General features: G+C 37.1%; 1 protein-coding gene across 34 annotated transcripts in view; it reads left to right on the top strand.

Moving 5' to 3' along the window:
- The window catches only part of CLASP2 (cytoplasmic linker associated protein 2), a 507,179-nt gene that overhangs the window by 433,252 nt on the left and 58,569 nt on the right, over positions 1 to 15,358 (top strand). For all 34 annotated transcript variants that reach the window (XM_032104203.1, XM_032104158.1, XM_032104212.1 and 31 more), the window contains 8 exons: positions 558 to 637; positions 5,915 to 6,007; positions 6,650 to 6,795; positions 8,298 to 8,433; positions 11,651 to 11,721; positions 13,246 to 13,305; positions 14,449 to 14,526; positions 15,100 to 15,267. In XM_032104203.1, coding sequence (XP_031960094.1) covers positions 558 to 637; positions 5,915 to 6,007; positions 6,650 to 6,795; positions 8,298 to 8,433; positions 11,651 to 11,721; positions 13,246 to 13,305; positions 14,449 to 14,526; positions 15,100 to 15,267 — 832 coding nt within the window. The remainder of the gene's footprint in view (positions 1 to 557; positions 638 to 5,914; positions 6,008 to 6,649; positions 6,796 to 8,297; positions 8,434 to 11,650; positions 11,722 to 13,245; positions 13,306 to 14,448; positions 14,527 to 15,099; positions 15,268 to 15,358) is intronic.

Raw genomic sequence — 15,358 nt, 5'->3', positions numbered from 1 at the left:
TCACACTTCTTGGCTCCATGTGAGAATACTGGAAAAGACAAAAAACAACCCCCAGACTTTCAGGGCTGATTACTTAAGGCACATATGTTAAGATGAAAATTCATCTTGAGGAATTCCATTTAGTGACGATTAGCTCTTGCTTTGGTAAATAATATGAAATTCTGAGCTTTATTTTAGAACATTTTTATTATCAGGGTGCAGGTTTCAGAATTGAATGCAAACACTGCTAGAGGATTGTTATATGAAATATGTTTCCAATTAGACACAAAAATAAAATTTATGACACTGTTAAATTCGTCAAATTGAAAATTGTTGTGAATTCCAGTTGCTTGGAATTGTTCATTTTTGGGAAAAAAAGGTCTTTTTTTTTCTTATGGTGAAATGACAGTTCGATGTCATGTGATTCTACACATAATGTACAATTCTACACAAAAATGCAGCATTTTTGTAAGTCATATTAAATGTTTGAAAAGTAAGTATGTTGAAAGATGCTTCTAAGAGTTTTAAAACCTTGATGTATGTTACATCATGTTTAACAGTATTTTACGTTTATTTAGGTTCCTCTAAAGAAGGGGGAGCTGGAGCTGTGGATGAGGATGATTTTATTAAGGCATTTACAGATGTTCCTACTGTACAGGTAAGATGTTGTATATATTCATGTTTGTTTTCAGAAATACGTTATTTGCAATAATGTATTAACCTGCTTTTAAAACTTATGTAATTTTACAGTGTTCTAAGCAAACATCATTACTTTTCCTTCTTTCTGACTTTCGAGTCTCTATAGAAAGCTTTTTATTTTTCCAGTAGTTACCAAAAAAGGTGCCACCTTTACTGTCCTGCTAATCATTACCACATTGTCTTTTGGCTAAAATGCCTTACTGCTTTTCTCAAACTTTTCCAGGGAGCGAGTGAAAACAATTGTATGTTTTAATAAGGAAAAAATATTAACATAATATTTGGAAAATTTAGGGCTGCAATTTCAAGGGATAATCAAGTAATAATAATACAGGCAAATAATTCAAAAAGCAAGAATTGTATTTTCAAATTTGCTTGCATTGTAATGGTGTGTGTATGGTACACATGGCCTTATTCTAGCAATATTTTAAAAAATTAAATCTAGTGCCTTATTTTCATACTAATGAACTTGTTGGATACTGAGTTCTTAATTAAAACATCAGATTTTAATTTCTATTCTTTTAGTGTGGGAATTGCACATATTTGGTACTTTCACATAGTTGAGTCATTCAATATGCATATAGCTTACAAGGCCTATTTTGAATAAGTTTTCCTTGAGCGGCTGAGGTGTGGAACACAACCAAAGACTCAGTAAGCCATAGTTCGCAAATGACAGAAGAATTTTGTAAGACTGCCTTTTCCTGCTGTGTATTTTTGTTCTATTTTTATTTCCCAAGCGCAGTTACGTGTTAGATCTGCTTCTGCAGGCAGAAATACTGTCTGCTTTCATGAAGGAGCACTCAATCTTCATGATCCCTGTCACATCAAGGAAGTCTTTGTCTTACACTGGAAGAGCTTTATGTTTCTTTGCCTCTTCAGACTGTGTTAGGAATTCTTTGGAGGACGAAAACATGCAGCTCTTAGTAGTGTTTATCCCTGTTATGTTGAACAGAGCCATATTCCACAGAACAGAGAATGTGATCCTTGTAGTTCAGTGCCTTAGTGTTTGCAGTCCCAAGCAGAGTTCTGTAATTACTCAGACTGGTTGGCAACACTGCAAGAACAAAAGTGGGGTGACCACATGACAGGGACCAACACATGTTATTTTCTGTCTGACTGCTGAATGGCCTAGGAAGGTAGGTCATTCTCTAAACTGCAAGAGATAGAGGAGAAAGACATTTGTTGTTACTAATCTCCCTCAAGCTGAGGTGAGTAGGCAGGACAGAAATGTGTAACTGACTGCAAAATTACTTACTTGTTTCATGGATGAGCATGCAAAAAGCAAAACATGATTTTATTTTAGTGTCCTTAGGAATAATGATTTCCTGTCCAACTTCATGCTTCTGGCTGTGGACAATCTCTGATCTTTCAAAAAAGAAAACAAAAAAAAAAAAAAACGAAGGCAGATTCCATGTCCTGAGACCATGTTAATTACTAAGGGAGCAGGAATTTTCTCTGTTAGGCTTGTGAAGAAAGAATGTTTATGACCTGTAGTTTGCCAAATTATCCTAAAAGCGAAGGGCAGCATGAGAGAGAGTTGTTTGTACGTTTCTGGGCCCATTCCTGTGTCTCTTCTGTTTTCATTACATTTATGGGTTTGAGTAGTGGCTTCATTGAAAGTAAGAAAGGAACCTATATGGAAAACCAGATTCAGTTCTGGATCAAGATTAGGTGCATCTGAATTAATCAAATAAATTGAGGTTACTTACAGTGTGGGTATGTTTTAAGTCGTTATTAAAAGCCTCCAATGGTAGATCTGTCTTTCCAGTAGGCTGTTCGTATGACTGCTCAGCTGTTTTTAGGAATGTCATATTGTTTACTTGTACCCAGTTTTTAATTCCCATATTGAAAATACTTTTCATCTGTATAGTTATTATTCTTAGTTGTGTTTGAGCTTTAATTTTTCTGTCTTTGATGTTGCAGTTGCCTTTAATGATGTGTGTGTATGTTGCCCTCTAATGGATAGCAGCAGTTTATGAAGAAGATGGGTGATTTTTAGATGCAGTCTGATGGATCTGTGTGCCAAAACCAGAAGTACTGTAGTGACAGGATTGTGCCTTCATATTCAAGATTACAACCATACTGTTTTTACAACTTAAGCCTTTGCTGAAACTGAAGAAAATTCTGTGTTCAGGTTAAGAGTAACTCCCATTAATAGCTAAAATTTGTTTGAAAACAAGTTCAGTTATTTTTATAGAAGTCTAATGTGGGAACTTGTGAGCAAAAAATGCATTATGTCATTGGCTGAACACACAATTTCATCTTGGCCTCCTTAAAGTATAATTAATCAAGGGCAGGGAGAAAAGAAATTATTAAAATATTGCTTTTTATTCCTGTGAAATTAAAGTAGGTATGCACTGCCTTGAAAATACAGGATTTTACAGTGGAATTACAGTTTTCATTTCATGACAAGATAAAATTATACCATTTGTTAAATTCTACTCTGCAATGCCAATTTGAATATTCCTCAGTCCAGCTCTATTTGTGCCAGGTAATTAAAGAAAAAATTAAGTTCTTTGCCTAGAAATGCTAATAGGGTAGACATTAACCCATTATACAGGTTGCTTCTGTGTTTGTCTGGTGCCTAGCATGTTTCAGTCTTGCAGCAGTAAGTATATTGTACAACATGGTCTCTCATGACACAGAGGCTGACAACAAGAAAGTCCTATTTTCAGGGTTTGCTTAATGAAAAAGCTTGCAAAAGGTTTTTGTTCCTTGTCCAAGACTTCAGACTGAGATTTGAATGTGCATCGAGCGGTCCTCAGATGCCACCAAAAGGCATCATCCTGCTCCCTTCTTGTTGCACTTCACTTCTTTATGATAAGTTCACAGAGAAATGCTGAGTTTCCAGAGAAATTTTTGCGTCTTTTCTTGTAGGATGAGCTTTCTGTATACATAAAGCTCTGAACTGAGCAGGAGACAGGTCACGGTGGGTTATGGTAAAGGGAGATCCTGAGGAGGTTGAATCATGTCATGAATTCTGATGGCATGAAGTGTCACCATAATAGGAAGCTTCATCTTGAGTTAACCAGTGACTAGTCCCTTACAGTTCTAAAGAAAAATAAAAATTTTCTTTCATACTGGAAATTAATTTTGATAAAAAAGCTTCCTGAGACACACCTAATACTTCTTTTTTTAAGAGTATGGTACTGACAGAATTAGTGTTGGAATAAACTAGGGTTGTGTAACAACTATTAATAGGCTACTAGTATACACAAATACATTAAATGGTGATACTAAACTCATGTTTGATTTTGTGGGCAGTGGAGTAGAAAGTCTGTTACTCCTGGACCCAGTTGTTTTCATTAAGTAATTCGTTTGTTTCTAGTAAGTCATACATCCAATGTTTAGTGACTTCCAGTGAAGGAAACAGTAATCATGAGGAATAGCTTTCTGGTTTTTATGGATGTAGTCATGTCTCATGTATAGAACTGCAAAGCTGCTTCCACAGTGTATCCTGGAAGAGCTCACACAGCAGTGTGGTAATAAAAATCTCAGTTTTGTTGGTAAAGTATATTCAGGAACCATTTTCTACCTTACAGTGAAGCTGGTCTGGGTGTACTAATTCATCTGTTTCTGAGAAGGTTCCTACCCTGTTTATTCTGGAAACCCAATATGCAGGTGTTTTAGAGCTCTGATGTCTTTCACCTCCTCCACATTCCGGCACGCCTCCATAACCATATTCTGTTAAAGTACTGGAAAAAGAGTAGATGGCAGTAGAGTTAAGGTTCCATATCTTCTGTAAGTTAAATTAATTTGATATGCTCAGGAAACTGGAAAACTAGACTCTCTACAGTAATTTGAAGATGCCTGGAAAATTAAGATATTTTAAAGAAAACAATCATTCAGCTTAACCACAGAACAGAAGAAAGACATTCCATTGTTTTTACAGTAAGATCAAAGATGCATATATACATGCTAGAACAGTGTGTTCAAGAGACAAAGCTCTTAAGCAATTCATGCAGAGCAAGGTGTCCTAACCACTGGCCCTTGTTTTCTCTGTGTGCTCTTGCACGTACAAAAATTACGTCTTGTACTTAAATAATGAGGGAGCATCAGGCCCTGCTGTTTAGGTGCTACATAAGTTATCATGCTGGTGTCCAGCTTTTACTGTAGAAAGGTAGGAGTTTCCTTGAAGTCCTGACCCACATCTGCCAGCTCTGTGTCTTGAATGTGTCTCAGGTGGCCCCAGGTGCTTGTGTATGGGTCACTGAGTTTTGGCCAATGTGGTTATGGAAAAAAACTTCTGATCCAAAAAAATGAAAATGTTTAGCTGAAAATACATTTTTTTGAAAAAAACCCTGGCCAGATCAAGTTTCTGCTTAGTAGTTTGCTTCATATCCCCTTAAACTTGTTCTCAGTCTGGAGGAAAAAAAAAACCTTTAAATTTTGCGTATGCAGTGTAAGCAGAAAAATGCATCCTTTGACTTATGTCCAGGAAAATAGAAGGGCAGTCAGTTTATTTGACAATAATGTTTTCATGAGTAGGTTTTTTATTCTTTTCTTCTTTAGAAATCTGTTCTTGTACATGTACAGTTCAATAAAGACATTAATTCATTTATAACCAAATAGTGAGTGTTGCGTGATTGGATTGTTCAGACTTCAATATTGATGGTCTTACTGTATAGTGAGAACTCTGACTACAGATGGCTCCTTATATTTATTTACTGACGGGAGAAGTTAATAAATGGTAGTCTTAAAGTAGCAATACATAGAGAAGCTATGGAAGCCTTTTAATTTAATTTTTCAAAGTTTAATTTTAGTGTTCTCACAGCCCAGTTAGTTCCTCAGAAAGTCCCAGCTCCAAAAGAGTTGCAATGAGTTAAAATGTTGGTTGAGTTTCATTATAATAGTGAGCATGAAAATGAACTTGAGTGGCAATAATATCGCAGCAGATTATCTAAAACCTGTGCTCCTGTTGGATTATTTATTTTTGTAAGTGGAGTTAATGAAATTGTGGATATTATTAGCTTATCACAAAGGTGAAAGGCAAAATCTTGAGGAAAATATTAATTCTTCAGCCTTTTTTTTTAATGAATATTCACTACTCAGTGATATCCTTACAGATTGAACTTCAAATGCCCATTTATAACTCTTACACAGCTCTCTGGAATTTTGGGGGGAAGATTTGCAGGATTAGAATTGTGTTTTCACTCTTCTGAAGCTATTTTTCTTCGTCATATTACCTGGGATATTAACAATATGAACTTGATGATTTTTTTTGTTTTTCATACTTCAGATCTATTCTAGTCGAGAACTTGAAGAAACGTTGAACAAAATCAGGGAAATTCTCTCAGACGACAAACATGATTGGGATCAACGAACTAATGCGGTAAGCTTTTTATCCGGTTTCAGGTTTGGGTGGGTGTATTTCCTAAAGCCCAGGCATCCAGATATTTTAATTTATTTTTTTCTTAAAGTAATTACACTCCAGATAATTAAAGAAATTTTAATTTTTAAATCTTGAATTTCTGTATACCAAGTAAGTTTGAGTGTTCTTAGAAGTCTAAAATGCATTTTTGCTGACATTTGAGTAGACGCTTTTCTAAAAGCCACCCTATATGTTTAAATTTGGCATTTATGCAAAATTCCATATTCTACAGGTTACCTGCTAGCATTAGTACCAAGAGGTGTGCAGCTATGAAAAGTTTCACTTACAGGGTTAAAATGTTTGTGTGTATGTTGCATTTATATTTTTTAATCAGGTTTATGGCATCTTAGTGTTTATAAACAGGTGGGTGAACAGAATTATGTGTTTGTGTATTTGTAGTCTGGGTTCTGAGAATTTTTTTTTTAGCTCTGGCATTTAAATAATATAAACTTTTTACAGTTTTTTAAATTACTGCCATATATTTTAAAAATTTTGCTTTAAAGACATGCCTACATATATTGTTGCACAGGGAAGCTGTTCCTTTTTTTTTATTTTGAAATGCGTATTGGCAGTGTCCTAAACCAAACACGTTAATGTTTTTAGCTGAAGAAGGTTCGGTCCTTGCTTGTTGCTGGAGCTGCACAGTACGATGGGTTTTTCCAGCATTTACGGCTCTTGGATGGTGCTTTCAAGCTGTCAGCCAAGGATCTCCGATCCCAGGTGGTTAGAGAAGCCTGCATTACTGTAGCGTAAGTACATGTGCCTTTGTGCGCCTTGCTAGGTGTTAGTGTGGGTTGGACTTAGAGATGCTCTATCGGTGTTGCAGGAGAGATTGTCTTGTCGGACTGCTGTACACTGTGACTGATAAAGAGTCAAGTCAGGGTTTGAAGCCACAGAGAAAAAGAAATGCTTAAAGGAATTCGTTCTCTTAGGGGATACACATAGTTGATAATCCTGTAAGAGATTGTATGTGAATAACCAGTTACTGTCATTGCACTGAATACTTAGTGCAAGTTAATGCAAACTGCTGTGAGTGATATTGGGCACTAATCTTAGGATCACTTATGCCTGGTTGATTGGCACAGAACTTCACTGGGACTGCTTGTAAAGTCATGAATAGCCTTTTAGTGGTTTGAACATAGAACATTTTGGTGAGGTAGTACCTCTCAGGGAATCATGGAATGGGTTTGGCTTGAAAGGGACCTTAAAGATCAACTAGTTCCAACCCCCCTGGCAGTGCAGGGAAACCTTGCACAAGGCCAGGTTGCTCAGAGCCCCATTCAGCCTGGCCTTGAACACTTCCAGGATTGGGTCTCTGGGCAAGACACAGATGACCATGATAATTTTAGAAGCCGTGGCTAAACTGAAATGATATCTTCACCCTTTGCATCTTGCAGACTCCTTTAAATTCAAGGGCAGAGGGGAAAACCAGAGTAGTCTTTCCCATCTCCTTGTTTTCCATGACTTTTTAATCCTGTGGAAAGACATTAATGTAACCACTGATTCTCAGTGGCCACAAGAGCACCACAGAGTTCACCCTTGCTCTTCTGTTCTCCTGATTAGAACAGACCGAGGGGAAATGTTGAAGCATACAACTGCCCTTTCCAAGGAAATCAAGACCTTGAGAAAATAACATTTCCTTTCCTAGCATGAAGTCAGGAGTAGTGTAAAGGTACTCTGCAAATGTTCTCATCCAGGCCTAACAACCTGGAATTTTCCTTGATCCCTAAAACTTTGATATATTTGATATGTCATTTGCTGCTGGCTATGAATTCTTTTTATATAGTCTGTCTGCACAAAAGAAGCATTTGGTGTCACCAGTGGATGGTTAAATTACTGTGTGTTGTATGTGTTTTTATATTTGTTAAAACTGAAAACAACCTTGACCAGACAAGGAAACCAAAATTTATGGTTGGCTAATAGTGGTGAGTTTAGTAGTTCTGCCTGCATTCAATAGGAAAAAAATCCTCAATAATTCATGAAAAAATTTAGATTTATGCGTCCCAAAGTGTTCAGAAGCAGAAATACAGTGATATTTTATGTGTACATGAGAATTTAGGCTTTCCAGTTGTAGTATTCGTTTTTCATTATGAAATAAAGTTATTCATGTTTGGCTTCTTAGTGTGCCTGGAAATCATGAAATTTAGAAGTTCTGTTGTTTGGAATGATGGATCTTTAAAATCCACAGTGAACTTCATTATTTTAAGAAATGAATTTATGTTAACAAGTTGTATTTCTTTTCCCTGAATAGCCACCTTTCAACTGTTCTGGGAAACAAGTTTGACCATGGCGCTGAAGCAATTGTGCCTACTCTTTTTAACCTGGTTCCCAACAGCGCCAAAGTGATGGCGACCTCGGGGTGTGCGGCCATCAGGTTCATTATTCGGGTAGGTGTTCCTCTCTCACTGTACTGCTTGGAATTTCAGGTTGTAGCTCTTGGCAGAGATAGTAACTATTCTGAACTAGAGGTTTTTAAATTATTCTTCAGCAGAGGAGTAATGTTTCTCGTGGGTGGACAAATACTATATGTCATTGAAACCAATTGGCAGCTTTGTCATAGTAAAGATGGAAGAATAGGTATGAAAAGCAGGTCTGTTTTCATGTTTTGGGGTTTTTTTTGGTAATGTGTTAATTGAAAATGATCAAATGTGTTTCAAAGGGTAACTGCTTTTAACTGCCTTCTTGGAAAAGACAAAGTTAAGCTAGTAGCTAAGAAACTACTGAGATTTTTAGAAGTGCAAACAACAAAGCAAGGGTATTTCTTTCTATGTATACACTTGCCCCCCAAAAAATTTGGAACCAAGGAGTTAATGGTAAAATGTTGAAGAGGCTACATATACATGGATCAGTTCAGAAATCACAAGTTCACAAAAGAAAAATCCAATAGAGACTTGAATTCCTGGATTTAAGGGCGTTCTAAGCTGAGTGCTTAAGGCTATAGCATCTGGAACAGAGGAGTGCTCTATCCTAGCTGTTTTCTATTGAATGTTCTTTGAGCATCTTCTACTGACTGGTGTCTCAGGCAAGATATTTAGAGTTTTGGGACTTGGTACTGGTATTTTTGTGTTTCACATAAAACGGGAGTTTCTACATTAAAAGTTGTGGTGTTCTTAATGCCAAGCACTTACTGCTATTTACTATGATCATTGTGGTTTTAATTTTGTAAGTTGTTGGAAAACCTAAGTGGTTTCATCACTTAGGCCTCTTTTTGCCATCCTCAGTGTGTTTTGGAATCTCTACTTGCTCTGTCTGTGCCTCTGAGAATGTGCTGAGACCTCTGCACGCATGACCTTTGCATCAGCACTTGGGCTAAGATAAATCCCTTGGCATTTTTCCCCCAGACTCTTACACTGCACTGTGAGATGGCATAGACTTGAGAGTGAAGGAGGGAATACACCTTACACAGGATCATTAAAGTTTTAAGAGAACAATACCATTTGTAGTAGTATAAGACAAGCTCAGGTGTTTAAGAAAGTAACTCTGGCTTGTCCACAGGGGCCAAATCAAGCACAAGAAAAGCAGTATGAAATAAAAGTTCACCAGTTACATTAAACTGGGTTTATTGGTTCAGTTCATTTGAAGGCAAGCTTACACATCAGCTGTAGTTGCCCTGATTTTGTTTAGATTTCTGTTCTTCTTAGCTGTAACTTAACATAGCGGATTGGAAGCATAAAAGCAAGAAAATCCTATCTACAGTGTTCAAATACCCAACCAATAAATGAGACAATGTATCAATGAGAAAATGAGATAATGTAGTTTATCTTTTGGGGAGTGTTTTGGCAGAAAATTCAGGTTTCAGAATTAAATATCGAAAAGAAGTGCAGCCCTATGCCCCTTTGGACTTCTGTCCTTTGGACTAAATGAGTATTGGTCAGGGGGTCTTTGATCATTTGAATATTTAGGACCCAAGCTACTTCAGTTTTTGGAGTCAGTGTTTTACTCAAAAACTCCCACCAGAATCTAGTGACAGCCAGTGCAGTTCCTGGTGCTTTACTGTGTAATTGCTGTAGAGTGAGTCTATGTAAAAAGAGGGAAGCTGTATTATGCCAGTGATCTTGAAGACCTTCATCTCATCTTTGTGCCTTCATTGGATTTCATATTTCTTCTCCAGGAAGTTCTTACACTATAGTCTGATTTCTCTTTTTTGACTCTTAATACATCAGGAAACCAATTAAAAAAAAAGAAGGTGGGGGGCAGGGAGGGAATCACGGAGAGATAGCATGCTGGCAGAAGCCTTTTTCAGAAGGAGGTGGGATTCAGGTTAGTCAGCTGATCTGCAGTGTGGTTTGGGAGGAGGCATGTATCATTACATCCTCAAAGGAGTAGCAGATGAAATGTGCCGTCTTAAAAACGGTATGAAAGCAAGCCTGAGGCTTTGATAGCTTTGCAAAACACTTTCTAGAGATGATAACATCGATGGCGCCAAAGACTTTGAATGTACAGGTTTCTTCATCTGTAAAAATATTTTATTTTTGCCCCTGATTTGCCTGTTATCCCTTTATGGAAGTCATATGCCTCTTTTCAATTTGCAAACTATGCAAAACACAAACAAACCCCATAAAATTGTGTTTAAAAATATATCAAGATGAACAAATGTAACTGTTAGGCTCTTCCAGAATTTTTGATTAATTCCCTCCTAATTCTGAAATTGGCAGGACTCTGTGAGCTGATGATTATCTCTGCTTTTTTTGTGATTTGTGTGTTTATATCCTGCAGCTGTGATACGTAAGAGAGTAAGAATTCTTCAGTACTGTACTTCTTAAGATCTTGGATTTTTTTTTAATTAGCCTACTGTGTCACACTGTATTGGGGACTGTTTTAGAAATTACATTAGGTATTTAATCAAGAAAGGACTAAAGAAATTAACTGAAAATAGATTTGTTGAACCACATTACTCTTACTTGGAATTCAGATTGTTAATATTTTTTGTCTACAATTAGTTAAGAAAAGCTGAAGTAAGGCAGCTTTGATTCAGAATTCTGTAATTCACTTGGATTTAATGTAGTTGATCTAATGCGTAGTTTGTTTTCTTTTTCCATCAGGATGCTAGGTGTTTCCATATAGATTGTGTACATAAGCATTGTATGTCAATGCTTTTATTACTTTATTGAAATATTTTACATTAAAGGAAGTTTGGTCCTTGTAGCACTAATCATACTGATCCCTATAAGAATGCCTATATTTTCGTATTTGTTGATTCACTTTCTGCTCTATAAACCTGATTTTTAAGGTGGGTATATCTATTACTGGTTTTTTTCCTGTGGCAAAACTAAAATAGCATCAGCTTTCAACTCCTTTGAGGAGGCAGCTACATTTGAATTTCTTATATTACTTTTGATAGCAAAGTATTGCATATCATGATGTGATTGTTGATGGCACTGGAAGTGGTTTTTGCTTGACGTTTTGGAATAAAATAGCTTTAATCAATTGACATGCTAACAGCAGTCTTTTATTTAATAGTATTCTATGGTTTAGCTTTGGTAAGCATTTTAAATTATTGCAGTTTTTATTATGTTGTTAATTCTGTTTGAATTAATTAGTACAGTACAAATTCAGAATTCAGGAATGCTTTTCTCATTAACTGCTTTGTCCTTTTTTTGATAGCATACTCATGTGCCACGACTCATACCTTTAATAACAAGCAACTGTACCTCAAAATCAGTTGCAGTTAGAAGGTGAGTACATTATAAATGAAAATTATTAAAGCAGTTGCTTTTTAAACAACTTACCATATGTTGAAAATTAACGTGTTAGAAGATTTATGGCCATAAACTCTGAACACACGAAACTGTTACCCAGAAAACTACAAAAATTAATTTCAGCCTTGAGACGGTGGCTGCTACCTTAGATAGGACACAGAGCGTCCATGTGTTGTCATGTTCAACAACTCAGCTACATCTCCAGCTTGTTGCTTTCTCCAAGGACACGATGCTTGAACACTTGGATTGGCTTCTGAAAAAATTAATTGTTTTTTGACAGAGTGTCATTTTCTGCACTGAATCACACAAGAGCAGTTAATGCTGTTTCTGGACCTCCACTAGTCCTGAAAGTGATGTCGCTGTGTGTATGTAGGAAGCAGTGTGAGCATCTGAACTATTTCCTTTGAGTCTGAGCTGCCTTTGCATTCAAAGCAAGTGTTACCTCAACCCAGATTGTACTGACCTGCCACAGGTTCGGGTTTGACTGCAAAACAATTCACAAGGCTTTGGTGCGTCCACATGCTGTGGCTTTACTGAGGAACGTTAGACTGCAGGTGGCTTTGGTACTGCAGTTCACAATCCAGTGAGCATCAGTGAAGGCATTGTCTCCATACTGCTTTCGTTCTTCTGGAAAGACAACGAAACACTAGATGGGTTGTAATAATGAAAAGCATTTCAGGGGTTTTTGCCATGCCTTGCTGGTGTCCAAAGGATTTGTGCGGAGCAAAACTCAAATTTGTCCCTCCAGAGCAGGTCAAAGATGCAGCATAACAAGAAAAAGTGGTAGTTTCAGGTAGTCAAGTTCACTACCTGTGTGAAAATTGTTATTTACACCTCCCTAACTTGCGTCAGTTTGATTTTTTTTTGTCAGCATCTGTCTTCAGACATAGTTTAAAAGTATGCCTTCTGCTACTGGCGCTTTGCTAAATTGTCAGGATTCCCAAATTAATAATGAATACAGTTACATAACTTCATTAATACAGTGCCAGCAAATCTTTTGCAGTGCTTTCTATATGCAGAGCCCTGTACTAATGGTCTCGTGTTTTCCTTTATGCTACACACAGTAATGGCAGATGGAAGGATGGGAATAGTGTTTGGGACAGAAGTACACTGCCATAGAAATATTATATTGTGTCTTAAGTTGTTTTTTTTTTTTAATTAATATTTTTTACTCCAATTTTTTCAACTTTATTAGTTTATGTCTGTTATTTTAGGACTAATACAGTTAACATAGGGTATGTGTAGTAACATGACTTGAGCAGCACATTATTAATTGAACTACATCTACTATTTTGAAGTTTTAAGTTCAGTTAGCCTGCATGTTTGCTTAATATACAGAGTATTTTGACTTTCCAGTAAGGTGACCAGTGCCCTTATTTGACTGATAAATGAGCTTTTATTTCATTTATTTCCCTCAGGGGGAAAGAAGAAAGTTAGTGTTTATTCCACACGCGTATTAGAGAAATGAGTATTTAATTATAACTTGTTCTGTGTTTTTAGGCGCTCCTTTGAATTTTTAGACCTGTTATTACAAGAGTGGCAAACACATTCACTGGAAAGGTATGGGCCAGTGTACTTTTTCCCCTAAAATAAACTGCTAATGTAATTTAAGACAGAAATACTGTTATTGAATCCTTTAATTGGATTATGTTGTTCAGTGTTGGCCAGCCTTTCTGGCATAGACAGCCTTTCTAGCACAGCCGGTCATGTGGCTCATTCAGATGCCAGGGGGAAGGAGAGCTGCATGTTCCAGCCTTGGCTTCCTGTTGCCTCCTCTCCTTACCCTCTGCCTCTCCTATTCTGCGTGTGAGCAATGCATACACAGGTAAGCATCTGTCTTTTCGCCTGGAAGGAGGAAGTTTGTGTGTTTGCTGTAAAAGAAGGCAAGTGGGCTTAGGCTGGAGGACTTTTTTGTGGTAATGAGTAAGGACACACTGTAGCTTCTCCAGATAGATGGGGAAATAGTACGTGCATCAGTTCTACAGGATGGTCAGTGTAAACACAGAGTAAGAGCAAAGAAACTAAAGGGCATCCAGAGAAGGCTCTGAAGAATTCATCCAGCTCCACAGCCACATTTCTATCCTCCAAGGTGCCCCTGAGAAAGGGAGCAATGGAGAAATCACTTCATTTATGCCAGTGTCTAAAAAAACCCCACAAAACCCACCACCTCCCACCCCCATCCCCCCAAAAAAACCCCAATTAACAAACCTCCTGCCCAAAACTTACCTTGAATTAAAATTTGTTTATCTTCACAAGTTTGTGTTCTGATGGGTACTTTGCTGTTCTTTGAGCGTGTATTCAGGTTTAGAACTCACATGCCAAAAGCTTTCAGAGCTGAAAGAAAATTTATGGTCTTAATTTTTCCCCTTTTCTTACTATTAATATAACAGTGGAAATAGTTTTTCCACTTCCGGAAGGCAGATGTCTTAAAAAAGGTATTTTTAAATAACTTTATAAGTGTGATAGGTGGACATATGTCAGAAAAGTAGATTAAAATCCTTTTAGATTGAAGGACTAAGCTGACCTAAACCTTTACAGAAGGTACAGTTATGTCGTTGGTGTGCTTAAGTGTTTGTTTACTGCGTATCTTGGAAAGAACTAGTATTGCAGCTGTTTTTTACTTGGTGAAATGTTAATTAAAGTGCAAAGCTACTGCTTAGAGTTTGGAGTAGCAAAATAGCATGAAGAATATCTTTCTTCTAGGCATGCAGCTGTCTTGGTTGAAACAATCAAGAAGGGCATTCACGATGCTGATGCAGAAGCAAGAGTGGAGGCAAGAAAGTGAGTTTTGATTAATTTTGCTCTGAAAAATTGCATGTGCTAAATGAGTGATAGAAGGCTCTAATCCAAGGTGATCTGCTATCCGTGGCTGAAGAGGAGGATGCTTGTTTGGTTGAAAACTGATGTTTCTGTCCTGAATTACTACCTAGTTTCTTTTTCAAAAGACATCCTCAAAGCTGAGTCAGTCAATACAGTTCTGCAGCATGTGATGATTCTACTGAAAGACAAGTTAGAAAGGTTGATATTGCTGCATAATCGTTCTCCCCCCATTAATTAAGTCTTTAAACAATTGCAGCACTTTGACTGCTGAGAAGGCCAGAAAATAATTCCTTTTGTTTCTTCACAGAACTGGTAAATGAATGTGAGATACTCAGAGGATGGATTTAAGTTACTTTGAAAAGATTAATTCAGTCAATGTAGCTGATTTATTTTATGATTTGATAAGCATTGTATGCTTTACATAGTCTCAGTTCCTTTCACTCCCATCCATGGTTCATTCTGTAATCTTTACTTCCTGACTCCACCCTTTAAAGAAAATATAGAGCATTTACATGTGGTTATTCTCTTTTGCAGGGCTTATCTGGGCCTTAGAAATCACTTTCCTAGTGAAGCTGAGACTCTGTACAATTCTTTGGAGCCGCCCTATCAAAGAAGCCTTCAGACCTACTTGAAGAATTCTGGCAGTATAGCATCTCTCCCTCAGTCCGACAGGTCATCCTCTAGCTCACAGGAGAGCCTCAAGTAAGGGTCACTTCACTGTTTCTGAGCCAAGAAAAAAATGCCGTTTCTCAAAAGCAAATTATCCAGATTTCTGTTGAATTCAGAAAAGCTG

Source organism: Corvus moneduloides, chromosome 1 (assembly GCF_009650955.1).
Source record: "Corvus moneduloides isolate bCorMon1 chromosome 1, bCorMon1.pri, whole genome shotgun sequence".
In the NCBI taxonomy this organism is placed as follows: domain Eukaryota; kingdom Metazoa; phylum Chordata; class Aves; order Passeriformes; family Corvidae; genus Corvus; species Corvus moneduloides.
This window is presented reverse-complemented; position numbering and strand designations above follow the sequence as displayed.